This window comes from Mus pahari, chromosome 3 (assembly GCF_900095145.1).
Source record: "Mus pahari chromosome 3, PAHARI_EIJ_v1.1, whole genome shotgun sequence".
In the NCBI taxonomy this organism is placed as follows: Eukaryota; Metazoa; Chordata; class Mammalia; order Rodentia; family Muridae; genus Mus; species Mus pahari.
The window spans coordinates 19,595,086-19,620,847 of record NC_034592.1 but is presented as its reverse complement, the minus strand read 5'-3'; the positions used below and the strand labels follow the sequence as shown (position 1 = coordinate 19,620,847).

The following is a 25,762-nucleotide window of genomic DNA, read 5'->3' as shown; positions in this document are numbered from 1 at the left end:
AGACTCCATCTTGATCCTGCATTGGTCATGGGGACTGATTGGAGTGTAGACATCTGAGTTCCCATCTGTAGAATGGGGACCCCCCCCCCGGAAGCTTACCCGGACCTCCTAAACCACTACAAAAGCCATTCGCTAAACCCATGGACGAGAGATGCTTTGAGAGTCTAGAGGCTGGGAACCTGTCCATGACGTCTTGCCCAGTGCAGTGCCTAGCCCAGACCACAGCAGGTGGTAGCCACGGCTGTTGACCTGTCGAGAGGCCGCTGCTCCAGCCAGGAGGGCGTGGAGGATGCCCAGATGCAGGTCTGGGACAGAGGAGGAGCAAGCGGGCAGGCTCGTCAGCCCTTAAAAGCTAGTGAAGAAGCCACAAAATGAGCAGCAGCAGAGAGGCTAGGGGGTGGGGTCAGGGTCCATCCAGCCCCACCCGTGACCGACCTCACGGATTCCCTACCTCTCTGCCTAGCTCTGGGTCCCCAGACTCGTGAACATGGTAACAACAGCTCTTTCTCCTGGGCCTTTCAGAGCACCAAACCCCCATGGAGAGGAAGTGAGAAACTCCCTAGAGGAGACAAGCCAATCCAGGCCAGGCAGGCTCTGGGGCATCCAGGAGGACCCCGTGTCAGCTCTGCAGTGTAGTGACCCAGCAGCTAGCCAGGACCCTGCTGGGTCTTGTTTGAGTCTCTGCTGTTCCTTTCCCTTCCCTTTACAGATGGGGAAAGGTGAAGCCAGCTCATTCAGTCATTTAGCTGTCATTCTTGGAGGGTCCACATCAGTCACACTAGAGAAGCTTCTGGTGAAGCTGTGCATTCCAGGGAGAGAAACTGAGACACCTGGAAGCTGCGTTCTGTCTTCCAGGATCTGGGCTGCCTTTCACGTGGAGGGCTCGGAAGGTCTTAGAGGAAGGTCGCACCTAGGAAAACCAAGCAGGGCCAAGCTATGTGAGATGCTGGGGGAAAAAAAACAAAAAAACAAAACAAGCAAACAAACAAAAAAACCAAAAACAATCCCAGGCCAGGGAACAGCACGTGCAAAGGGCCTGGGGCAGGAAAGAATCAGTTTGAGATACAAACAGGCACCACAAGGTTTAGGCAGGAACAATGGGACAGGCTTAGACAGGACCTCCATCTGTGAGCCCTCAGGCCATGGTGAGGGATTGGGTTTGTTTTCAAGATCTTTGGAGTGGTAGGGTGACCTGAGATGCTTCTGACAAATGGGAGAACGGAAGGAGGCAAGAGCCATGTCTAAGGACACTCCTCCAGGGATGTCGGAGAGTGTGGGCTTAGATCTGTGTGGGGCCAGGTCCCACTGGCTGATAGACAGGAGAGGAAGTGGGAGGGGCTGAGCAGGAATCCAGGGTGACTTCAGGGTCCGGGGTGATGGCATCATAGGATCAGGAGACCCTAGGGAACTGACCTTAGGGGCCAGTGGGGTGGTGTGCATAGGTTAAAGGCAGCGGGGATTCAGTCTTGAGCATATTGAGCCAACGATGCCCTAGACAGCTCCTGGTGGCGGTGGTGAGCTGGGGGGGGAGGGCCATGGGAGAGACAAATTTGGAAGCTGCTGGTGTAGACATGGGATTCAGTCCCAAGAGAACGGATGAGATCATACGGCATAGTGCAGCTGGAGGAGTGTCTGTGGACCCCCAGACTCTCCAGCATTTCCCGAACAGATGCCTGGTATCCTCAGTGCTATCTCTCTGCTCCACTTTGGGGCCACCTACACACTCTCTCTCCCAGCATGCCTCCAGGGTAGCAGGCCAGGTAAGCGGTTACCTTTTGTCCAGGGGGTGGGAGAGAATCAGTGGGAACAAGGCGACCACAACAACCCCTGTGTGTTTTTCCCCTCTCCCTGGCTGTCTACCGTTTTCACATCTGTAAAATGGGTACAGTAAGGTCATGTCCCACTCACATGTAGCAGGGATGTGTCTTCTCCATCCAGGAGGGCAGGGGTGGTAAGCAAGCTCCTGCTCAGAGCCCAGTGGCCAGCCAGGGAGAGGTCGATGGTTGTGTCCCACTCCACGGGCTTGGCCTCCATTGTCCTTCTCTGCCATGGGCCTCACTTTCCCGTGGGAAGCTGCCCACCCTCACTGTTAAGTCCATACTCTTTCTGATCACTAGTGAGCCCATTTCTCAGAGTTGGAGACTGAAGCTGAAGAGAGTGAGGGGATTCAGCAGACATCAGAGTCAAGGGGTCCCTAGCCTGGGATGGGCAGAGAGAAGGGACATGTCCTGGGCTCACCCTGAAGAAGTGACATTAAGGCTGACCTAGATTAAGAGTTGTTAGGACAGAGGAGCTGGAGGAAGACGAAGCCATGCAGGTGTGGGGAGAACCAGTCTGAAGGGGCAGTCCACGACCCCCACCCCCATGGTCCCCTCAGAGCATTTGCTGCCTCTGGCCGTGCCTGGAGTTCTCCGTTGGGGCTGGCCTCAGCCAGAAGATGTCTCCCTCCATCCCCACCCGCCATCCTGGTGGCCCAGGGCTAAGGATGAAAGGTGACCCCTGCAGAAGGCATTTGATCCTGGCGCCAGGAGAGTAGAGTTTCCTGGGCTTGGTTGGGGTCAGAGGATGGGAATCCTGGCTCCTCGGGTCTCCATGAAGGACGTTGGTGCAGGAAGCCAGGTGTGGGCACAGCGTTGTCAGGCGTGGGCAGGAACAAACCAGGGGCCCACGTACCACATGTCTAAGGATTGCTGTGGTAAATCAGGACGAGTTGCTGCTGAAGGCAGTACACTCTGCCCTTGGCAAGCCCACCTCAAGTGGGGGCAGATGGCTCCTTTGTCAGGCTGCTCTGTCCCCTCTCATTCCATCTTGCACCACAGAGCCCTTCCACGGTCATAGGTAAACACCCTGTCATATTACCTATGGCTCCAGAAAGGACCTCTCTCTTGGCAAGGTCTCCTGCTTCTAGGCCAGACGTTCCCACACGCCGGTTCACACTCCACACCTGTCCGTTTGTACAGCCCTGGCCCTGTCTTCCCTCTGGGTGTCTCTGTGACTCTCATTCCTTCCGAGATACAAGTTTGAGGACCAGGCAAGCTTAGGAGAAGAGCTCTCTAGAGTCTTGGGATTTCTACAGGCAACAAGAAAATGGCCTATTAGTCTTGAACAGTGCTTACAGCAGATTCCTAAGTGGTAGATGCCCAGTGCCCTGGACAGAGACCCAGGACCAGCCTCCTCCGCCAGCACAGCCAGCGTTTGGTCCCTAAGCCCCACAAGACCAGCCACCAGAGCAGCCACCTCTGACTCCTGGTCTAGTCTTGCCTACCTGCAGGGGATTCTATAACCCTCCCCTCCTTCTAGCCTCCTCTGTCTTAATCCTTCTTTGGACCCTGTCCCTTCAAAACTGAGCCCCAGATCTCCAGTTGAGCCCTGCTGGCCTGATTACCTTCAGCCCACACACGGGGTCTCTTCTGACATTGTTTGTCTGCTCTGTTCTCCTTTCCCTCGCTGACTCCGACCTCCAAGACTCCTGCCAACACCTCCTCCGGATGCCCTCCCCGATGCCCTATCTCCTTGTGCTGGCCCTGTTCCATGTGCAGGGAGGGGCTGTTTCCCCTTAAAGCAAAGAGGCTGGGAGCGCCTGGAGACAGCCGTTCTAGCATTTTTTTTAGCGCCTCTCTATGCTCCTTACCTGGGCTCTGCGCTCCTGCTCTTAGAGGGGCAAAGAGGCTATAACCAGATCTCAGTAGGAGATTGTGCCCTCACCTGCCTGAGACCCCAGCACTCCCATAGGGCACCAAGCCAGACCAACTGGCTTTTGAGCGCCCCCAGTGGGCAGCCTGGGTTAGGTCTTCCACAGTCAGCGCCTCTGGCTCTAGGGCATCATTTTCAAGGGCCCTAGAACAGAGCTGATGTGCAGAGTCCCATTTCACTGATGGACAAACTGAGGCTCTGAGCAGGGACACACTCCTGGGAGTGAAACTGGAGATTTCTCCTCAAGCTGCCATGACAGGAAAATACCAGTCTCAAGGGATCTGTACCAGATATCCTGGGAGATGCCCCTGATCTGGTGGCTTGTAGGAGCCTGAGGGTCATGTGACTTCTGCCCTCTGAGCCTCAATTTTCCACCTGGGAGATGGAGAAATTGATCACACTGACCTTAGCCACCCATAAGAACAGTCAGTCCAGATAATAGATTTCTTTCTTGTGTGTGTGTGTGTGTGTGTGTGTGTGTGTGTAGGTAGGGTTTTTCTGTGTGGCCCTGGCTGTCCTGGACTCACTCTGAAGACCAAGCTGGCCTCGAACTCACAGAGATCCACTTGCCTCTGCCTCCTGAGTGCTGGGATCAAAAGGCATGTGCCACCACACCTGGCCAAGATGATATTATTGTTGTGTGACTTATGTATCATAAGACCCACCCATTTTTTTTTCTTTTTTGTGTTTTTTCGAGACAGGGTTTCTCTGTGTAGCCCTGGCTGTCCTGGAACTCACTCTGTAGACCAGGCTGGCCTCGAACTCAGAAATCCGTCTGCCTCTGCCTCCCAAGTGCTGGGCTTAAAGGCGTGCGCCACCATGCCCAGCTAAGACCCACCCATTTCAAAGTGCTCAATTCAGTGGTCTTTTGTTTTTTGTTTTTGTTTTTGGTGCCTTTGCAGAGAGTCCTGCATCCATCATCATAAACTAATTTTACACATTTCCATCACCCAAAGAAGAGAAATCTCAGAACGTTGCAGATTTCAGGGCTCCAGCCAGCAGTTAGCGGCCACACTAATGAAGCATACGACAGCTGTCGGGGGCTGGGGCAACAGTTGGGGGTTACTTTATAAAAACAGTTTATGTATTGCTTGAATCTTTTTTCAAATGCAAACACACACACACCCCTCTTTTTTGAGAGAGAAATTTTCTGTGTTTCTCTTGCTGTCCTGGAACTCACTCGGCAGACCCGGCTGGCCTTAACTATCCAGTGATGCACCTGCCTCTGCCTTCTCGAGTGCCGGGTTTAAAGGTGTGCGCCACCACTACAGGGCTTAAAAGTCTTAATTTTTTAATTAGGTGGGAAAAGGGAAACTATTTCCATTTTGAAAATTATACATAACTTGTTAGTATAATCATCTCAGAGAGGGAAGGGAAGACTTGAGGGAGGGAGGAGAGGAGGGAGGGAGGGAGAGAGCTTCATGGATGGAAAGACAAAGGGAAAGAGGGGGCTAGGAAGGCTGAACTTTGCTGTCAGGAGTCCTACCCATCACCAACTTGCACTATGACCTTGTACGACAATTTTGTTCTTGTGATTCAGTGTCCCCTGCCATCCAATGAGCTGTTAAGTGGGCACTGGGAGAAGTCCTCCGCTCAGCAGGGTGTTTGCCTCGTGCCTGCCTCGCCCTGTGCCCGCCTCACCTCGTGCCACTCAGCCTATGGAGGCAGGGCCCACCCAGTCTCTGCATTAGTACATGAAGGGAGGCCAAGGCTAGACCGGGAAAGGTGGAGCATCGGGTTGGTATTTACAAGCTGCAGCACTGGCTGCCTCTGGCCTCCCGGGTCTCCTGGAGTCCAGTGAACAGAGGAGGACTTGTTGCCCGAGGCAGCCTCACCTACTCCCTCTGTGTTTCTTGGCTGACAAAATCTCTGTCCGTCACTCCAGATCAATGCTTCAGAGGCCGCCTCAGAGACCAGCCAGCTCCGCCCGACACTTTCAGGAGCTCCGTTTGCCCTTGAAATCCCTTGTGCTCTTCCAGACCACCCTTCCTCTCCTGGTCAGGCTGGAAACCCACCTTCTACCTCCCTCCCTGGCTGATGGTCCGTGTACTATAACAAACGTAGCTTGTCAGCCCTTAACCCCAATAAGCCTCAGCGCCATCCGTTGCGCTGGTGTGTAAACAGGCACAGAGAGGGACGGTCACTTGTCCACAGCCCCAAAGCGGGAGCTCTGACAGTGTCAGACCTGTCTGCTGCTGGAGCCCAAGAAGCAGAAGGCAGGAGAACCAACCGTCCACATAGACAGAGTCACTTCTCACCATCGTTTGCTCCCAAGCAGGGTCAGGAAATCAGGATGCTCTGGCCCTCAAGCCTCAGGTGCCGGAGGAGGCAGGGGAGTCGCTTTGGCACATGGCCGTGGTGCTTCTTGCCTCTGTGGGTAGGGAATGACAGTGCCGATTTCGGGAGGAGGTAGGTGGTGCTGGAGGTCCTGAGAGGCGGCTGTCTGGTCCCTTCTGTGCCTCAGGTTTGAAGGTGTCTCTGCAGATGGCAAGGCAAGGCCTCCCTGTGAAACGGCCATCTGCTCAAAATGAGTGGGAGAGCTGGCAGGCCACCAGCTGCCCTCCCATGCTGGGCGCAGCCCCGGCCTGTGGTGCTAACGAGCCCGTACGCTCTCCCTACTAGAGACCTGCTCTGCTGTCCCCTAGGCCTACCTAAACAGGAGGTGTGATGGTGGCTCTGACCAGAGGTCGAGTCAAAGATGCTGACCCTTCACAGAGAGCCACAGTGTCCAGGTGTCAGAAAAGCCACAAAGCAGTTCCTTCTAGTGTCTCCAGAGGACTTACTCTGTGTCGCGGTGTCTGCTCATGGGGGTGAGGGGAGCTGCTGGTCCTGCCTGTGGACATGTGAGGCTTCCTGGGTCCTGTTCTTGTTCAGCCACTCTCCACTGCTCTGTGTCCTCATCCAGCCTTACCCTCTCCGGGCTTCAGCCCCACCTTCAGGGCAGTGATGGGGGAGTGGGGTGCCCTCTGTTCCGCTGTTGTCCTTGCTTTCATCTTGCTTTTCTCTCATGGTGCCTCAGTCAGGATTCCGTACCCAGAGGAGGTGAGGCAGAGGTTTCTGTGGGGTTTCAGATTTCTTGCTGAAGCTTAGGGGTCCTCCTAGAGGAGGCTGAAAGTGAAGCATCCTTCTTGGTAGCCCCTGCGGTCTTCATGTCCTGGGCATGGGCTCAGTCTTTCTGCCAAGAGGCCCCACAAACCCTTTAACACCCATGTCTGATGTTCCACCATAGCTGAGCACACACTCAGAATGAGGGAATGAGTCCAAATGCACCAGGCAAGGGAAGGGTAGAGGTGGGATTTGAACCCACGGCCTGTACCTGGCACTGCCCCTTAGCCTCTAAGGCAAGCAAGCTGTAGTGAAAGAAAACATGACAGTCATACAGGATATTGTTGCTTAGTGTGGCCTACCCTTGGAGACTTGAATCTAGCACACCGAGAAACCAGCACTTGTAACAAGCGGCCTCGTGGATTCTGACTCAGGCCTCATAGGCCTCGTTTAGAGAGCCTGGCCTCCTGACGTCACCCTGGGCCTCTGAGAGCTTGGTCTTGGCCAGTGCTGCTTATGGGCTCCAGCTCTGAGGTGGCAGTGACTTGGGCCAGACCCTGAGCAGCCATCAACTGTCTCAGGCAGGAGAGTGGGATCCATCCCTCCACTCTCTGAGGCTCTCCAGAGCCCTCCACACCCTCAGGCATCCAGGGCTGGGTGGGCACATCTGCTCCCAGGGAGGTCCTCTCAAGGAATAACTTCAGGGGAGTCCACATCTCTGCCTGGGGAGGGCTCTCTATGGGGAGCCCCATCCTTCCCAGCCCCTCCTGCAGTTTCCACGGCAACCACGGTTGCCATGGCTTTGCTTGGCAAGCAGCTGGTGAGGAAGAGGGTGGACCCGAGGCCCATACACCCACCAAAGCCACTGACAAAACAAATGTGCTACCTCCACAATCCTGGAGACCTCCCAAAGAGAGGGGTGACTCTCCCCAAGGAGTCACTGATTTAAGGCTGGGTGATGAGGCAGGAAGTCCTCTAGGCTGGGGCTCCCTCCCTCCTTGCCTGCCTGACCAGCTCTGTCCTACCACAAGCTACATTGTTTACTCTCTGCCTCCACCACACTGTGAGCGCCTTGGGTGGGGAGCTGGTGACTCATCTCTCATCCTCAGGGCCCAGCACAGGGCCTGGCACAGATCAGACTCAATTCAATTATATAAAAAGCTAAATCTGGCTCCTTGGAGTAGGGGTGGCACAGAGGGATGGAGGACATCTCTAACCTCTGGGGTCCAACAGACACTTGGGTTTGAATGTCAGACTTGGGGCTGGAGTATTACAGTTCAGTGGCAGAGTACTTAACTAACTAGCATGTGGGAGCGTCTGGGTTTGAAGTCCAGCACCGAAAAACACATGAAACAACAACAAAATCCAAACTAATAAGACAAAGCTCACAGTTCTGCTGTGTGACCTTGAGTCAGTCGCTTCCCCTCTCTGAGCCTCGGTTGCTTCATTCATAAAGTGAGACTCTCTATGAAAGTCTCATTTGATGACTTGGGAATTCCCTTAGAATGCATTAAATCCCTCATAAATACTGAGCCCTGGGCTGCCATGGTATTCAGTAGTAGGCGGACAGTACCAGCCCTGTTCTCCCGTACATTATTAGTGTGGCAAGAAGAAAATGCATTTGCCTGGTACCTAGAAAGGATTAATGCATGCCAACTGTCCCTCGACTTCCCCAAGTCGGTGGCCCCCCAACAGTCTCTGCTTTTCTAGAGATGGCACAGGAGAGGGTCCCAAGAGGGGGCCTTGAAACTGAGGCCCCTGGGTCTGTCTGCTCTCCTTGGACCCTTTGCGCCTGAGCTCTGGGTTCATCAGGAAGTGTTGTGAGCCTCCATCAGCTCTGGGCTGAGTCTGTGTATCTGATGCCCTCGGAGTCTCCCTGGGTCTCTTCCAGGGGGTGACTGGCTGGGTCACTAGGATCCCTCAGACTCTGGTCTGCTTCCCCATCTCCTGGGTTCTGGGGGATCCCGTGACTGCTAATTCTGCCAGCCTGATTCCTGGAGAGGCCTCCACCCTCCAGCCAGCCTGTGGAAGCCATGGGTGGGGCACTTGAGAATAGCTGACAGACACTCATCCAGAAGTTGACATCAGCAGGAGCAAATGTTGGGTATGGCTTGTCAGGTCTCGGGGCAGTCCTATGGAGGAGCTGAGTCCATGGGGCCTGGAGGGTAGGAGTTCTTACAGAGCTGAGGTCAGGCTCTTGCCTGCTTTGTCGTGCCATCAGAAGATCCCTGAGGCGGTTTCTCCGTCTATAAAGTGGGCGGTAACTTCATCCTCCTCCCAGGGCTGCTTGCTGGAGCTCATGAGCTGCTGCCCACAAAGCAGCTGGCATGCAGTTGGTACCAAAGGAGGCTGAGTTGTGTTCTTTGCCTCCTCCAGGCTGCGTCTGCATCGTCTTCACCTCTAGACAGATGGGGCCCGGGGAAGAGGAACGGAACCATTGCCTGCTCAGAGGGAGAGGGAGGAAGGCAGTTCTGCTCTGTGTTTGCTGAGCTCTAACTGGCCATCGGTTATTTGGGCTATCCTGTGCTACACTCTCTCCTGGGCAGAATAACAGCGGCTGGGATGGGGGCGGAGACTTTCTCTTGGCTCAGAACTAACATGGTATATATTTGAGGGGCATCTGGGGATTGGTTCGTCTAGCCTCTTGGCAACCTGACGCGGTGACTCAGGAGAGCCCCTCCCCTTAGTGACAGTGTTCTCAGTGAGATGCTGTGGGACCTGAGACAGGTACTCCCTGGGTGGCAAGGCAGTTGCCCTCAGATCTTGACCCTCTTCTGACCCCCAAACTCATTGCAGGGACTTCTTACCCCGAGGATCTGGCATCGTCACCCGGCGTCCCCTGGTCCTGCAGCTGGTTAATTCTACCACAGGTTCGTGTCTTCCACCAGCAGCCATGTGTGGTCCCTCCCCAACGTGAAGTCCAGCCTAGCTACTGAAGTTGTTTTCGGAGTAGGCAAGCTCACCCTCCCCTCCTTGGTCCTTCATCCCAATCTGGACAGTGGGCATAAAACTGTAAAATGGAAAGAAGGGCTCATTGTATTTGGAGGTAAAGGGTGGATTACGGTAGAAGGATGCCACTCAGGTGGGCTTCCCAGGTCTGATGTCTCTTTCCCTTCTCCTGCCGACTTCTGGAGCAGAATATGCCGAGTTCCTGCACTGCAAGGGGAAGAAATTCACCGACTTCGAGGAGGTGCGCTTGGAGATTGAGGCTGAGACCGACCGAGTCACCGGCACCAACAAGGGCATTTCGCCAGTGCCCATCAACCTGCGGGTCTACTCGCCCCATGGTGAGGATACCTGGCCCCGCCTCCTCATCCTGGCTTCTTTGTCTAGCCTCGCCCCCGGGCCAATTTTCCGACCCCACACATTTCATTTATTTGTTGAGCATTGCGGTCCCCTAAGTCCGCTTACCTCGCGCCCTACCTCCCTAACCCCCACCCCCACTTCTGGCCTCCCTCATCAGTAGATGCTCTTTAAGCTGGACCCTGTTCTTTAACTCTGCCCACCTAGCCACGCCCACACTGTGAGCCCGCCCTCTTTGCCTCTCTGTCCAGTGCTGAACCTGACTCTAGTGGACCTGCCAGGAATGACCAAGGTCCCAGTTGGGGACCAACCTCCTGATATCGAGTTCCAGATCCGGGACATGCTTATGCAGTTCGTCACTAAGGAGAACTGCCTTATCCTGGCTGTGTCCCCTGCCAACTCGGACCTGGCCAACTCTGATGCCCTCAAGATCGCCAAGGAGGTGGACCCCCAGGGTAGGTCCTTGACCGGCAGCTGATGCACAAGGCGCGGCAGGGGTCTAGTTTTAGTTTAGGGGTATCACTACAGAGTTTAAGTCGTGGTGGGATTGGACTTAACCTTTAGACTCATTTCAGCTGGGTATAATGAGGCCTCATCTTAATATAGAAAGTCCAACACTGAGGCCAGCGCTAGCTAAACGGTAAGTTTGAGGACCGCCTGGCTTACATGAGATCCTGTCTCTAAAAGCTAAAAAGGGGGCCCTCAAGGTGGCTCAGTAGGAAGAGGTCCTTGTTGCCAATGATGACCTGAGTTTGATCCCTGGAATCTACATGGAGGAAGGGGAGAACTACACTCTTCAGTTGTCTTCTGACCCATGGGGCATGGGTGCACTCACATACATAAATAAGGAAATAAATAAATGTGATGCTTAAAAGATGCACCCCAAAGAAATGTTGTTTGTTTGTTTTGTTGTTTTTCGAGACAGGGTTTCGCTGTGTAGCCTTGGCTGTCCTGGACCTCACTCTGTAGACCAGGCTGGTCTTGAACTCAGAAATCTGCCTGCCTCTGCCTCCCGAGTGCTGGGACAAAGAAATGTTTTATCCTGGCTGGGGATATAGCTTAGTGCTGGGTTCTTACCTGGCCTGGTATACTTAAAATATCATTTTGGCTGGGCGGTGATGGCATGCACCTTCAATCACAGCACCTGGTAAGATAGGGCACTCATATACATAAAATCAATCAATCAATCAATAAATCACAGCACTTGGGAAGCAGGCAGATCTGTAAGTTTAAGGCCAGCCTGGCCTACAGAGCGAGTTCCAGGGCAGCCAGAGCTATACAGTGCACAGAGAACCCTGTCTTGAAAAACCAAAATACTACTACTACTACTAATAATAATAATAATAGTAATAAGATATGATTTTGGCACCAGTGAGGTAGTGCACAGTCAAGAACCTATCTCTCGGGAGGTGGAGGCACAAAGATCATGAGTTCAAGGCCAGGCCAGGTTATATACCTCAAATTTAAGGGAAAAAAAAAGAATTTAGAAGTATTTTTTTAATTTTTAAAAAGATTTATTTATTTATTTATTTTATTTTATTTATTATTATATGTAAGTACACTGTAGCTGTTTTCAGATGCACCAGAAGAGGGCATCAGATCTGATCGTGGGTGGTTGTGAGCCACCATGTGGCTGCTGGGAATTGAACTCAGGGCCTTTGGAAGAGCAGTCAGTGTTCTTAACCACTGAGCCATCTCTCCAGCCCCCTCTGTGTATCTGGTATGAAGCCAGCTTGAGCTTCATAGCCAGATCCTCTCTGAAAGAAATGGTAACAACAACAAAAAACATTTTGGCCACTTCGGGTCATGAAAAAGGGGCGACTAAGTGGGCGAGGCCATAGACAGGGGGTGAGGGGAACAGCGTGGAAGGTTTGAGAATGCACGAAGTCCCCTGAGTGAGGTCTGGAGCCGCTGTGACAGTCCTCCTGTGGTCACTTCCCAGGTCAGCGCACCATTGGGGTCATCACCAAGTTGGACCTGATGGACGAAGGCACAGACGCCCGGGATGTGCTGGAGAACAAGCTGCTCCCTTTGCGCAGAGGTGAGCATCCACCCTCCTGGAGCTGCCCGCATCCCCACATCTCCCTCCCTGGTGGGCTGGCTGGCCCTTAACCTTGACCCTGTTCCACAGGCTACATCGGCGTGGTGAACCGGAGCCAGAAGGACATAGATGGCAAGAAGGACATCACAGCCGCCTTGGCTGCAGAGCGCAAATTCTTCCTCTCTCACCCATCCTACCGCCACTTGGCTGACCGCATGGGCACACCCTACCTGCAGAAGGTCCTCAACCAGGTAGGAGGGCAGGCCAGGCTAGGGCTGGGGGTGGGGGGAAACAGGAATAATTTCAAGTACGTCTTTGTTTGTTTGCTTGTGTTTTGATTTTTGAAGTTTTATTTTATATGTATAGTTGTTTTGTCTGTGTCTGGTGCCTGAGGATGTCAGAAGAGAGTATTAGCTCCCCCTGGGACTGGAGTTACAGATGGTTGTGAGCTGTCGTGAGGTTGCTGGGAATCAAACCCGGGTACTCTAGAAGAGCAGTTAATGCTCTTAATTGCAGAGCTCCCCAGCCCGGTTTCAGTACATATTAAGGATGACCAAGATAGATTAGCATCCAATGCAGAACCACCTAGATCCAGAAAAGAAAAGCCACTTGTCCCCGATCCACAGGGAGGTAGTGACAGGGGCTTTGCTGACCTTTCCTGTCTGGGACGTGGAAGGGGAGCCCCAGGACTCACAGTGTGTATGGAAGACCAGGATTTTGTGTGGATGGCGGCACTGACTAGAGGTGACGGGAATGCATTCAGCTGGACATCCTGGTCCTTTTGTCAGGATTCAGAGAGGCTGATCCAGAAACCACAAACATTCTAGAAGCTTCCCCGGGCTGTCCCCCCTTCTGGAGTGTGTGTAGGGGCGGTCAAGACTACCATAGAACTGGTACTAACTAGCTTGAGCCTCTGCGACACCACTCTCTGAAAAAGAGGACAGTAGTGACTGGACCCTGCCCCACGGTGTCCCCACGATGGCTCCTGGGGATAGGGTATAGGCAGACAGAGCAGACTTGAGCACATGAACTTGAGAATTACCTTTCGGTAACTGGAGCCCAGAGGGTGCAAGGTGGGGTGTCCTTCAGCCTTCCCTGGCTAAAAACATTCGATTCTCAAAATAAGGTAGCTTGAAGTATGGCTCCAGATTGCTGACTTCTGTCAGAAATTGAGCTAAGGCATATTGATTCGGAAAGCTCCTCTCTGGGAGCACCTGCAGAGCTCCCGGCCCGCGTGCTGTTGTACTGTTACAGAGGTTCTCGGTGTGTGGGTTGCCACCCCTTTGGGGGTTGAATGACCAATTCACAAGGGGTCACACATCAGATATCCTGCATATCAGATATTTACATTACAGTTCATGACAGTAGCCAAGTTACAGTTGTGAAGTAGCAACAAAAATAATCTTATGGTTGGGAGCACCACAGTAGGAGGAACTACATTAAAGGGTGGCGGCAGCGTCAGGAAGGTTGAGAACCAATGCTCTACAGCTTCTGGCTGGTCCTCCTCAGCTCCGTGCCTCCCGGCTTCCACACAGCCTCCTGGTGTCCCTCCGTCCTCATGCCCAGGCCTGTGGGCATTTAGGCTTGTGACATTGGTTTTAACCTTTTCCTTACCCGCCACACCCAGCAACTGACCAACCACATCCGGGACACACTGCCGGGACTTCGGAACAAGTTGCAGAGCCAGCTGCTGTCCATTGAGAAAGAGGTGGACGAGTACAAGAACTTCCGACCGGATGACCCCGCGCGCAAGACCAAAGCCCTGCTACAGTAAGGCTCCTGGCCCCATTCCCCAGGGGTGAACCTCCAGCCCCTCCCACAATCCAGGGCCGGGGGGGGGGGGGCTCCCTCCTCTGCATCCTCAGGCCACGCCCTCCTCCCACACAGGATGGTCCAGCAGTTTGCGGTGGACTTTGAGAAGCGTATCGAGGGTTCTGGAGACCAGATCGACACTTACGAGCTGTCAGGTGGAGCCCGCATTAACCGGATCTTCCATGAACGCTTCCCCTTTGAGCTGGTTAAGGTAAGGCACTGCAGTCCCAGGCACAAGGGGAAGCCCTGTCTCTATCTCCTAGCCGCAGGGCTGACGCTGACCCGCCCCCTGTCTGTTCACCACAGATGGAGTTTGATGAGAAGGAACTTCGAAGGGAGATCAGCTATGCCATCAAGAATATCCATGGCATCAGGCATGTACTGGGGCCAGGGTGGGCTCTGCACCGTTAGGCAAGGGGCACGGGGCCTGAAGGAGCCTCTCGTAGGAAGGACCTGAGAGTCTGGTCTTCAATCCCCTCAACCCCAACTTTCTGACTCCTCGATCTACAGGCTTCAGCTAAGGGAGGTGGCTGGGGGGCCTGAGCTCCCCACAGCCTGCAATGCACTGGCCTCCTTGGCTGTCCTTGGGAGAGTGGCCTGGAGGCACAGGTGTCCAGGGAAAGCACTCTATAGGGATGGGTGCAACTCTCCCTAGGACGCAACAACTCTGTCCAGTGCCACCCAAGTAGCCAAGCAAAGGGTAGGGTTGCTGGGTGGAGCCTAGGGCATAGCACCCAGATATCGTTCGAAATTGCTTTATGAGGAGAGTTTTCAACTTGTCAGACCCTCCCCCAGCTCCTGTTAGCTCTGCCTCCCCTATTTCACCCACTCCCCTCCTAAGCCACCCCTTGGTGGAGAAAGGAGGGCTGGGAGATAGAGCCTGCTGCTTAGACACCACCCTCCTCTGGAGGGGGTGACCCCAGACTCTGACTGGCACTATGCCCATCTGACACCTCTGTGCACAAGACAGAAGAGCCCCGCGCTCCTCCTGTAGGTCCCATGCTGTCTTGGCATGACGTTTACAATTTGATAAGTGAGGTGGTCTAGTCGGAAGATCCCGTCACCCAGTCTTTAGAAAAAGCTCAGTTCTCAGAACGGCTCTTAAGGAGGCCTCGGCTCGGCAGTTTCCAGAGTTTGGGGACATAGAACGTTTCACAGCCACACTTAAGAGGAAGCCAAAGGTACATGGGAAAGTCTCGAGCAGAGTGGCCTGGCCCAAGGATCACGGATGGAAAACCTCTCAGTAGGACCTCCCAACCCATCGACTAGATGGGGACACTGAGGCTCAGAAAGGGTAGTGGGAGGACTCTGCCCCCAGGCACAGCCAGGGGCTGGAGAGGGACCTTGGCCTGGCACTCCTGGCAAGTGCCAGCCTGTGACACTGTGCCCTTCTCCTGCTCCGGGCGTTCAGAACGGGGCTGTTCACCCCAGACATGGCCTTTGAAACCATTGTGAAAAAGCAGGTGAAGAAGATTCGAGAGCCGTGTCTCAAGTGTGTGGACATGGTTATCTCGGAGCTAATCAGCACGGTTAGACAGTGCACCAAGAAGGTAACAGGCAGCCCTCGGCCAGCCCCCCCGGCCCCCCCTGTCCCTTCCTGCACTGCTCAGCCAGTCCCCACATAACCCACCGCCTCCTCGGTAGCATGCACAGGCCTCAGCGGGGTGGGGAAGGACCCGGACAGGGGAGCCCTCTGAGAGGACCTCACCCACACCTTGATCCCCAGGTCTGGGGACTCAAAGAATTGGACACTAAGAGATCTCCCCTGGCTCAGAGAGAATGGTGTTTAAGGGAACCCTGGGCCCCTGCCTTCCACAGAGGTGGAGTTACCTTCCAAGGCTCTAGAGGGGTCTAGGGAAAGCCTCGGCCGGAGGGCATGTGAGGGACAGGACCTTCTGGGGCACTGCGCGGGGACCTGGGCAGCCAGAGGAATGCAGAGGGCCCAGGGCTGGCAGGTCCCATGTCTTCCTGTTGTCCTTCATCCTCTCCACCCTCCCACCCCTCCTTGGGGTCTGTCACTCAGGCACTCCATCCGCTTCCACATTCTCCTTTCCAGGGACATACAGCCTCACAGAACTGTCCAGGGAGTCAGGGCTTGGAGGATGTTGCTCATTTCTCACAGCAGGGAACCCGAGGCCCGGGGCACTGAATAGCTTACCCCGGCCATACCTGCTAAGAAGTGGCAGAGCTGTCGCTGGGAGCTGGGGCTGTGGACTCTTCAGTGCCATGCTCACTGGTTTCACCCAGGACCCCTCCCTCCCCACTGCTGCCTCGGCCCCTCTCAATCACCGCCCCCTCTCTGTCTCCTCACCTCTTCTCGCTTTCTGTCTTTCGGAGCTGAGTGTCCCAAGGGCCTGTTAGGAGGAGAGGCAAGGGAGGCCCCTTGAGGAGGGAGGGAGGAGTGGGGGCAGGCAAGGAGGTCAGAGCGGAGGGTTGGGAGGGTGGGCTGCTGCACGCACGAGGCTCCGTCTGCATCACAGACTGTGCGAGTGGGCAGTGCAGAGCCTCCCTAGGCAGCCGAGTGTCCTAGCAGAGGTAGCCCATAGGACCGGGCTTTTGAGTCTGGCTAAAGCGATTCAGGGGCACTCAAAAGCCTAGACTTGCACAGGATGTGTGGCCAGGTCCTGGGTCTGGGTCAGGTCCTTAGGAGGACCCCAGGGGCACCGGGAAAGAGCATGGAGGAGGATTGTAGGGGCATCCCTGGGGCAGAGAATCTGAACTTGGAAAGGGCTCTCTCAGAACAGGGGTTTGGTCCCTTACACCTTTGGCCATAACCCCAGAGCCCTAGGGGTGGGGGTACCTGGCAGCACCTGGCAGGTGCAACCCTGGGAGAGGTGGGGGGCTGGGTCCCATGCTCACGGTGTCTTCTGTTCTCTCTCTCTCTCTCTCTCTCTCTCTTTCTGTTGGTGTCTCTCTCTTCCCCCCATGCCTGGCCATCCTCACCCACCCTTGAGCCCGGCCGCTTGGCTTTCACTCCCATCCTCTGCCCACCTGGCCGCCCCCTCCTCTCCCTCCTCCTCGGGTGCAGGACGGGCCTCTTCACGCCTGACCTCGCTTTTGAAGCCACAGTGAAAAAGCAGGTGCAGAAGCTCAAAGAGCCCAGTATCAAGTGTGTGGACATGGTAGTCAGTGAGCTCACGTCCACCATCAGAAAGTGTAGTGAAAAGGTATGGCGGCCGCCTGGGAGGGGCTGGGCCCGGACCACGTCCCAGTGGTTACGGCTTGCCATGGGCAGAACCATCTACCTAGCAGATGTCATGGCCACTTGGCTCCCCATTGGATCCCAGGCAGTCCCCAGCCTGAGGTTTCCCGCCCGCCATCTTATAACCCTGGGACTGCCTTCACTCAGGATCCTGCCAGACCCTTGTCCCTGTCAGAGGGCCATACCCCCCCCCCATTGTTCTCCTTTCCATTGGTAAGGATGACTGTACAGTGGCAACCATGGTGATAACAAGATGGCGGCTGTTTATTGAGCAGCTACTATATGCTTCAGTGGGCTGAGTGCTGGCCCTTACTCTCAACAACTCTGAGCAGTGGGTAGTGTCATTAACCTTGTGACAGACAGATCTCAGGAAAAGCAGAGTGGGACTCAGATGGAGTGGGTTCCAGGGTCAGGACCTCTTGGGACAGGAAAGCCAAACCTGGGACCTCAAAAACAGCTTTCCCTAAAGCAAGTTGGAGTGCTCAGGGGGAGCACTCTGTATTGGAGTGCTCAGGGGGAGCACTCTGTATTGGAGTGCTCAGGGGGAGCACTCTGTATTGGAGTGCTCAGGGGGAGCACTCTGCATGAGTCAGGCATGGACAGCCTCTTTGGGGTTGTCTGTGACCTCTTCCATGTCGTTTCCCTTCTCTGTCCACTTGTGGCCATTTTGAGGATTTTTTTTTTTTAGCAAAATAGCACTTGCTTTCAGCATGCAGAAGGGGAGCCATTGCCAGTGGGAACTTTGCCAGAATCCTCATACTGTCCCTGAATCAGAAAATGTCTTTTGAGCTGAGGTGTATGTGTAGGGTACACATCTGCCTTGACTTCAAGGTTCTAGTAAGCATCACCCAATAGCTCCAGGCCCTGCTCTGGGGAGTCCCTGTGACTTGGTGCAGAGGCTGGTCCACGGGCCCTCTGTCTGTCGGGCTCAGTCCATAGCAGAAACAGTTCCAGGTCTATGTAAGGGCACTGAGCATGCGCCAACACTTCTATTTCATTTTTGTTCTCTTCTTTCCCCTCCCCTCCTCTGTCCTTCGCTTCCCCCTCCACTCCCCCTCCTTCTTCTTCCTCTTTTTAAATTTTTTTTTTACTTTTTTGAGACATAGACTCACTCTCTTGCCCAGGCTAGCCTAGAATCTGCTGTGTAGCCCAGGCTGACCTGACCTCATGGCAGTCCTCTGTCTTAGTCTCCTGAGTGGTAGGAGAAAAGGCATGAGCCACTACACCCACCTTGAAAACTTCCATTATTTCTGGGCTGGCCAGCTGGTTCAGTGAGTAAAGCCATCATTGTGCATGTGTGCCTGCACACACACCACGTGCACACACACACACACACACACACACACACACACACACACACACGATATTAACAAAATAAAATAACTCATTTCAAAAACATCCCTATTAGTGCATTATTGGCTTGTGTGTCTTAACCGTGTGGACCCTGCTCCTTTCTACCACTGTTCTCATTCTTCACACAGCTCAGTGGAATCCTGACCTCGCCTCTAGAAACAGGGTTTTTGTTGTTTTGTTTTGTTTTTTCTGATACAGGGTATCTCTATGTAGCCCTGGATGCCCTGGAACTCACTCTGTAGACCAGGCTGGCCTAAAACTCTGAGATTCATACCTGCTTCCACCTCTCAGAGATTAAAGGCGTGCACCACCACCTCCTGGCCCTATAGAATAATTTTTAATGGTGACCCCAGAGGCCATTGAATGGATTTGTTGAACATTTAATTTTAAAACACATCATAAAGAAACAAGAGTTAGGAGATGGCTTGTAAAGAGTTGGTAAAGTGCGTGTCACACAAGCAGGAAGACCTGAGTTCAATTCCCAGTGCCCACGTGGAATGTCAGATGCAGCAACACGTGTGGTCCCAGGGCTGGCAAGGCAGACTGGCAGAGCCCTGGAGCCTGCTGGCTCACCAGCCTACCCAAACCTTGGTTCCAGGGTTAGTTAGAGATTCTGCTCAGATACAGGGTGGAGAAGGAGCCTCCACGTGACTATGCACAGGTTCGGGTGCACACCCACAAAGGGTTAATCTGGTCATGAGTTTCTTTGCACGTGAAGATACATTTCTCTCTTCTTAGATGGTTTCCTTAGGCTAGATTGCTAGAAGACAGATGGCTAGATACCAATGCTCCAAAGCTCAGAATGCTTTGATAGCCACATTCCTCCGGAAAGCTGTCCTTATGAATGGTAAAGCCCTGAAAGCTCTCTATGTCCATCGAGAGGCCATAGGCAAAGTCATGCAGCCACAGTGGAAGACCCGGACTATTTAAAAGCAGTGTGGTTGTCCACGCCTGCAATCCCAGACAGGAGACTCATGAGTTCAAGGTCACCCTCCACTACTCATGAGTTAGAGGCCAGCCTGGGCTATGTGAGATCCTGTCTCAAAAGAAAAGAGGCAAGACAGGCCTGCGTGCTTCTGTCAACATGACCCTCTAGGATTTAAAGGGATATGTATGCTGTCTGATGGAAAATATGTTGCAGAAAAGAATGTTTGTAGCATTTGGGGGAGGAAATTACTAAGTATCCTATCCTAAAATTCAAAGTCCTATTTACCCAAGGCTAACCACTGTTTTGAGTGAGAGGAATGAACAGCGCTGTTTCTATTTCACAGGGAAGTCTGTGGCTAGTGAGATGGTTCCTGGGAGCAAGAAGCTTCACGGAGAGCATACTTCTTAAGAGAGAACCATATTTTGGCCATATGTTTTAACTTCAGCAGTTATTTTTCGTTATATGGCAAAATCCACCTATATTGGTCTGTTTGGTTTTTTAGTACCCGCGTTTTTAAGGAGTTGGGTGTTACTTCTAGTCCTGCTGGGATTGGATGATTTTTTTTTTTTAATTTAATTTTATTTTATTTTACTTTCTCTGGACACAGCTGAGAGTTTGTTGCTAGGTAAAGTCTAAGAAGGAAAGCACCCAGGAAGAAGGGCTCCAGGAGGCCATCTAGCAGGGCTGTCTGGGAACCCAGAACTCATGGTTTCGAGAGCTCCACTCCTGACCTCCAAACCAGTAGTCCGTGGGCTGGCTGCTCCCCTCAGCCACGGACGGCGAGAGAGAAAAGTTCCATTTTTAAAAACTGGTTAGAAGTCCTGGAGGCAGGCGCTCCGAGGAGGCAGCCAGAATGGAAAAAGATGCTGGAAGGAGCAGAATTTCCTGAGGGGGCTGAGGCGGCCCTGTCCATATGGGACGTGTGGAAAACTTGAGAAATGTAGATGCAGGCTCAGAGCAGGGAGCTGGCCGCGCTCTTCCGGCAAATCTCTCCCTCCTTCCTAGCTCCACCCCTACCCCTGCCCTGGAAGGGAGCCTTGGACCACCTCAAAGGCCTGGTAACTGTGACTCAGCCCCAAATTTCTGTCCAGGCTCAGAGGCTTCATACCACACACACACACACACACACACACACACACACACACAAACCTCATAGGGCAGCAGACCCCACCGGCCAGCGTTTTTTCTAAGCCCCGGGGCTCAGGCTGGTCCTCCTAAGCCACTTGTGCTAGGCTGCCTCAGCTGCAGCTATAACACCTCCACGGGAAGGTTGGATGTGGGCTTCTCTAGAGTCGCCCTTCCCTGGGATGGCATCCTGAACTCCACTCCCTTCCCTGCCCTCCTCCCCACCCTGATAGTCCCTTTCGACCCCCACATTGCCCTTAGAGTCAGGCACAGACTACCTGGACATCTTCCCAAAGCATCCTCTGAGTGTCTTGACCCAGGACAGGAAGAAAAGCAGGACCAGGAGCCTGTCTAAGCTGGGGGTTAGCGACCCTGGGGGAAGAAGGGTGGTCCTGGTGGGCGGGCTCCATCTTCGGAAGCGCACTGAGGAGCCCCATCTAACAGCTGGTTCCCAGTCAGAAGATTGAGGAGCCTCTGCCTATTCACCCGGCAAGGAGGGCAAAGACATTCATCTTCCATTCATCTCCTCATCCCTCCGACATGTCCTCTTTGAGCATGCTGGTGTCCAGTCCTGCCACAGCCCTGAGGCACAATTACTACCCAGCCAGAGGAGAGAGACTGGGGTAGCACAGAGAGGCCCGGGACTCAGCTCTCGGTCCTCAAGCTGGACAGGCTTTCCAGAAGGGTCAGCATGAAAGAGAGGTTACAGCAGAATGGCTGAGCCCAGAGCAGGGTCCCTAGGAGTTCAAGGTCATCCTTGGCTACACAGAGTACAGTAGGAACTACTAGGTCTGCTAAGTTTTGGACCTGGGCAGAGGTAGCTGGTGATGGTGGCAGACAGGACGGGGTGGTTTATACCCAGCCAGGCCCCCCGCGGGGTACTGCCCATGCTGCTGATGCCCCATCTCTGCATGTCCCTGTGTCTTTGCATGCCTTTGTCCTGTAGCTTCTGCATGTCCTCTGGTGTGACAGCTGTTATGCCCTGTAACTCCTCTTCCCCGGCTCTGGCAAGGAGTCAGTCTGTCCCCAGCCTGACTCAGGAGGTCACTGGCACCATAGGCCCTCCCCTCCCCCAGTTCTCACCTGGCTGCCATTCAGAGCCTTTAGGAAAGCAAGAGGAAACCCTAAGGGTCAGCGAATGCCTTGGGAGTAAGGTCGCCTCCTCAAAGTCCTGTCTGCCAGGTTGGCCTTCGAGACGGCCACGTTAAGATGGCAGCTTCCCCAGCCTGGCTCTTTCTGTAGTTCTCCCCATGGAGACTGCCTCCTGCCCACCGAAATCGCCCAGGTGGACCAGTAAAGATGGTCCCGGAACCGGGAAGACCCTTGAGCTGCCATTTAGAGTGCACACTTAGGTGGGAGGAGCGGCCATGGTTCGGTGCCATCAGCTTCCTGGGGCCCCAGGGCTCTCCTTGGCCTGGTTGGTGTTCCCACACATAGCTCCCGCGCCATGCTCCTGGGTCCCTGTACTCAGGTGGGGTTTGGGTGCCTAATGGCCCAGGCCCTATGTGTACGTGGTTCTCTCTCCTCCTGCTCTTCTCTAGCTGCAGCAATACCCGCGTCTGCGGGAGGAGATGGAGCGAATCGTGACCACCCACATCCGGGAACGTGAGGGCCGCACCAAGGAGCAGGTGAGCACGCGGTCCCTGTCTCCTTCCCTCTTTCCAAGATCACTTGCTTTCTGATGGGGTGACATGGTTAATGTAAAGTGGATCGTTGTGGCCCTTTTGAAGGGCACAGTTCGGCAGTACTGAGTACGCTTGACACCATGGTACCATCGCCGCCACCCACGGAAGGCTTTGTGTCTTGCAGTGTTGACTTTGCGCTTGTCATAAACAGTCCCCTCGCAGCCTCCGATAGCTCCCTCTCTTTCTGGTTTATTTAGGTCCCTGTGGTAGTGACACCATACAGTATTTCAATCCTTTGGTGTCTGGTTTGTTTTACATAACATAATGCCTTTCAGGTTTATCCAAAAATTTGTAGCACCTACCAGAATATTCTTTAATGACTGAATAATATTCTGTTGACTATCTACTACGTTTATCTAGTACAGTCTTTTCCACATTAAGTGTTTTCCGTGCGTGGTTGTTTTGCCTGAGCGCGCGTGTCTGTGTATCATTTTTGTGCCTGGTGCCCAGGAGGCCAGAAAATGGCACCGGAGTTACAGGCAGTTGTGAACCCCCATGTGGTTGCTAGGAATTGAACTCAGGACCTCTGGAAGAGCAACCGGTGCTCTTAACCGCTGAGCCATCTCCCCAGCCCCTCTCTGCCACCTGTTGCATATACTCCTGCTAATAAATATGGCTGGCCAAATACTTCCTCAGGTCCCTGATTGCAGTTCTTTGGGGTCTACACTCAGAAGTGGAGTTGGTGGATCACATGGTGATGCCACGTACCATGTTTTTACTAGTTGTCCTGCGAATTGCATGCAGGGCCAGACACGCGCTGAGCACACAGGCTGAGCTGCATCCCGGGTTGACCCCATTTGTTTAGTTATTTGAGAAACTGCCACACTGAATGTACCCTTTACACTCCCACCTCTCTCTCTCTCCTCCTTCCATTTCGTGCTCCTTTTGCTCCTCCCCTCCCCCCTTCCTCCCTTCCTCCTTCCCTTCCCATATGTCCTCCACCCCAACCTGAAATCTCACTATGTAGCCTAAGCTGGCCACAAACCTATGATCCTCCTGCCTCATCCTCTGGAGTGTACCCCCTGCATCCAGATTCCAGATCCTTCCTTTCTCTTTGTCTGTCTGGCATCCTTGGCTTCCTGGAGGTCTGCAGTCGTCCCCCTGAGGCCTTTCTCTGTCTGTCTGTTTGCTAAGTCTCTGGCTGGCCTTAGGCCCTCACAGCCCATCCTCCTTTTGCATTTCTGTTTCTGAAATATTCATTCATTCACAAATTTAGACACCAGATGTTGTCTTTGGGAAGAGCAGAGATATTTGGGCCTCCTGAGGCTCAGAACAGAGTCTCACTATGTAGCCTGGAACTCACTCTGTAAACCAGGCTGGCCTCAAACTCAGAAATCTGCCGGCCTCTGCCTCCCAAGAGCTGGGATTAAAGGTGGGCGGGCGCCACCAGCCTCCTCTTTGATTGTCTGTTACCTCTCTAAACTTACCTTGGTGCTCCACCTTCCTGTTCTCTCAGCCCACCCCTGTCCTCTCGAGTATCCCTTTTCCACAATGTGTCCCTGGTTCTCTTTCCTGTTTTTAAGCCCTTATGATGCCCAATGCCTTTAGGAACAGCTGTGCTCCAGGGTTCCTGGAAGGTGGCATAGAAGGTGAAAGAGGATCGCTCTGAATTGAGGCCAGATAGCAAGTCCCAGGACAGCCAGGACTACATAGAGGGACCCTGTCTTGAAAACTTTCCGGGGGTGGTGGTGGTGGTGGTGGTGGTGGTGGTGGAAGCCCAAGGTCCAGGTAGCTTGGTGTGTGCAGCAGGAAATAGCAAGAGACTTTGTCTCAACCAAGGTAGATGGCAAGCAAGGAGAGCCAAGGTTTTTATCTCCAGACCTCCATGTGCACACGCGCTATACAAACACTGCTCTCACCCACATCTGCCCACTAATCACTTCAGTGTGATGCTACCCAGCATCCCACCTCCTTTTCCCCTCCATTCCTCTCTCCCTCCAACTATACCCCATCTTTAAGTTGTGTGCGGGCGTGTGTGAGTGTTAGGACTTACATAGCCCGGGCTGCTTTGAATTCACTACATAGCAGAGGATAAACTTGAAGTCCTTGAAGTCCTGCTTCTCCTGCCCCTCCCCTCTGAATGCTCAGATTACAGGAAGGAGCCACCATGCCCACTTTCTGTGGTGTTAGAGACTGAAGCCAGGGCTTCCTGCGTGCTAGGCAAGGACTCTGTCACCTGAGCCACACCCCCAGCTTCAGCGCTACCTCTAGGAACCATATTCTTCCGGTGCATCCTGCCTTATTCTCCACAACAGTCACACTATTGAACATCTGCTGGATCTCTCTGGCATGCTGAAGGAGTGACTCACTTGAGTGTAATTTGTGTTCGCCAGTCCTTCAGGTCCAGAAATGCTTCCTCAGCAAAATGTCAGCCTCAGGAAGGACAGGCCCCAGCTCACAGGAAGGGAGGAAGAGGACTTAGGGGTGGACCCAGCAGTCACTTTCATCAAGACTCAAGGCTGGACATGGTGGCATTTGCCTGGAACCCTAGCTCTTTGGAGGTGGAGGCAGAAAGATCAGGCATTCAAAGCTAGCCTCAGCTACCTAAAGAACTTGAAGCCAGACTTAGGCTATATAAGACCCTGTCTCATAAACCAAACCAAAACAAACCACAGCAAAACAAAAGACCCAAATATAAGTATATCACACTTCAGAATTTGTAGTGTGTGTGTGTGTGGTGTTGTTGTTGTTGTTGTTGTGTTGTGTTCCCCCACCACAGCCTAGAATTTTCCTATGCTTTTGAACATCTATAGAGTCTTTCATTGTCAGGCCACCTAATCTATTTCACTTTCTAATGGCCATTGTCTTGTTCCCAGATTTCTCCCATTACAAATTATACCACAGCCAAGCTTGTAGACATAGGCCTGTTGTCCCTGGTACTGGGGAGACTGAGGTTGGAGGAGCACTTACACCCCAGAGTTCAAGACTAGCCTGGGCAGTGAACATAAACATCTTATCAGAGGGGGGGGGGACAGACAGACAGACAGACAGACAGACAGAGAACTTTACCCACTTTGGACACTCTGGCTCCCAGATCTTTGATTATTTGATGAGCGTATCTGAGATACAGTTCTAGAAAAGTTAACTTTAAAGTCAAGCATTATCAGGTCACCTCATTTATGTAGGTAACTGAGTTCCATCCACCACAGTACAAAGACAAGAGTTACAGTGCTGGGCCTGGAGAGATGGCTCAGAGGTTAAGAGCTGCTCTTAGAGAATACCAGGGTTCAGTTCCCACCACCCACATGGCAGCCCACAACCACCTGTAACTCGAGTTTTAGGTGATTGGATGCCCTCTTCTGGCCTCTGTGGGCACTGTATGTAGGTGATGCATATAGAGGCATGCAGACAAAACATCCATACGCATTACATAAAGAATTATCTGTAAACCTTTTCAAAAGTTAAAGAAAAGCTACAGTTCCATCTTCCTATGCACACGCTATCCTAACCTATACTAACACTTACTATTCACTAGGGTTAAGAAAGATCTTACTCAGCTGGGTGGTGGTGGCGCACACCTTTAATCCCAGTACTCGGGAGGCAGAGGCAGGCGGATTTCTGAGTTTGAGGCCAGC

At 53.3% G+C, this 25,762-nt stretch overlaps 1 protein-coding gene across 13 annotated transcripts in view; it reads left to right on the top strand.

Moving 5' to 3' along the window:
- The window catches only part of Dnm1 (dynamin 1), a 44,397-nt gene that overhangs the window by 2,096 nt on the left and 16,539 nt on the right, over positions 1 to 25,762 (top strand). For 9 of the 13 annotated variants that reach the window (XR_003843478.1, XR_003843479.1, XM_029536613.1 and 6 more), the window contains exons 2-11: positions 9,535 to 9,608; positions 9,876 to 10,025; positions 10,293 to 10,496; positions 11,984 to 12,082; positions 12,173 to 12,333; positions 13,710 to 13,852; positions 13,970 to 14,105; positions 14,201 to 14,268; positions 16,923 to 17,061; positions 22,044 to 22,130. Coding sequence is in view for 11 of the 13 variants with exons in the window: in XM_029536613.1 (XP_029392473.1) it covers positions 9,535 to 9,608; positions 9,876 to 10,025; positions 10,293 to 10,496; positions 11,984 to 12,082; positions 12,173 to 12,333; positions 13,710 to 13,852; positions 13,970 to 14,105; positions 14,201 to 14,268; positions 16,923 to 17,061; positions 22,044 to 22,130 (1,261 nt within the window). In the remaining 2 variants the exon portion in view is untranslated. Of the gene's footprint in view, positions 1 to 9,534; positions 9,609 to 9,875; positions 10,026 to 10,292; positions 10,497 to 11,983; positions 12,083 to 12,172; positions 12,334 to 13,709; positions 13,853 to 13,969; positions 14,106 to 14,200; positions 14,269 to 15,305; positions 15,445 to 16,922; positions 17,062 to 22,043; positions 22,131 to 25,762 lie in introns of all 13 variants that reach the window. The other 4 variants (XM_021194166.2, XM_029536612.1, XM_021194171.2 and 1 more) reach the window with 1 other exon arrangement.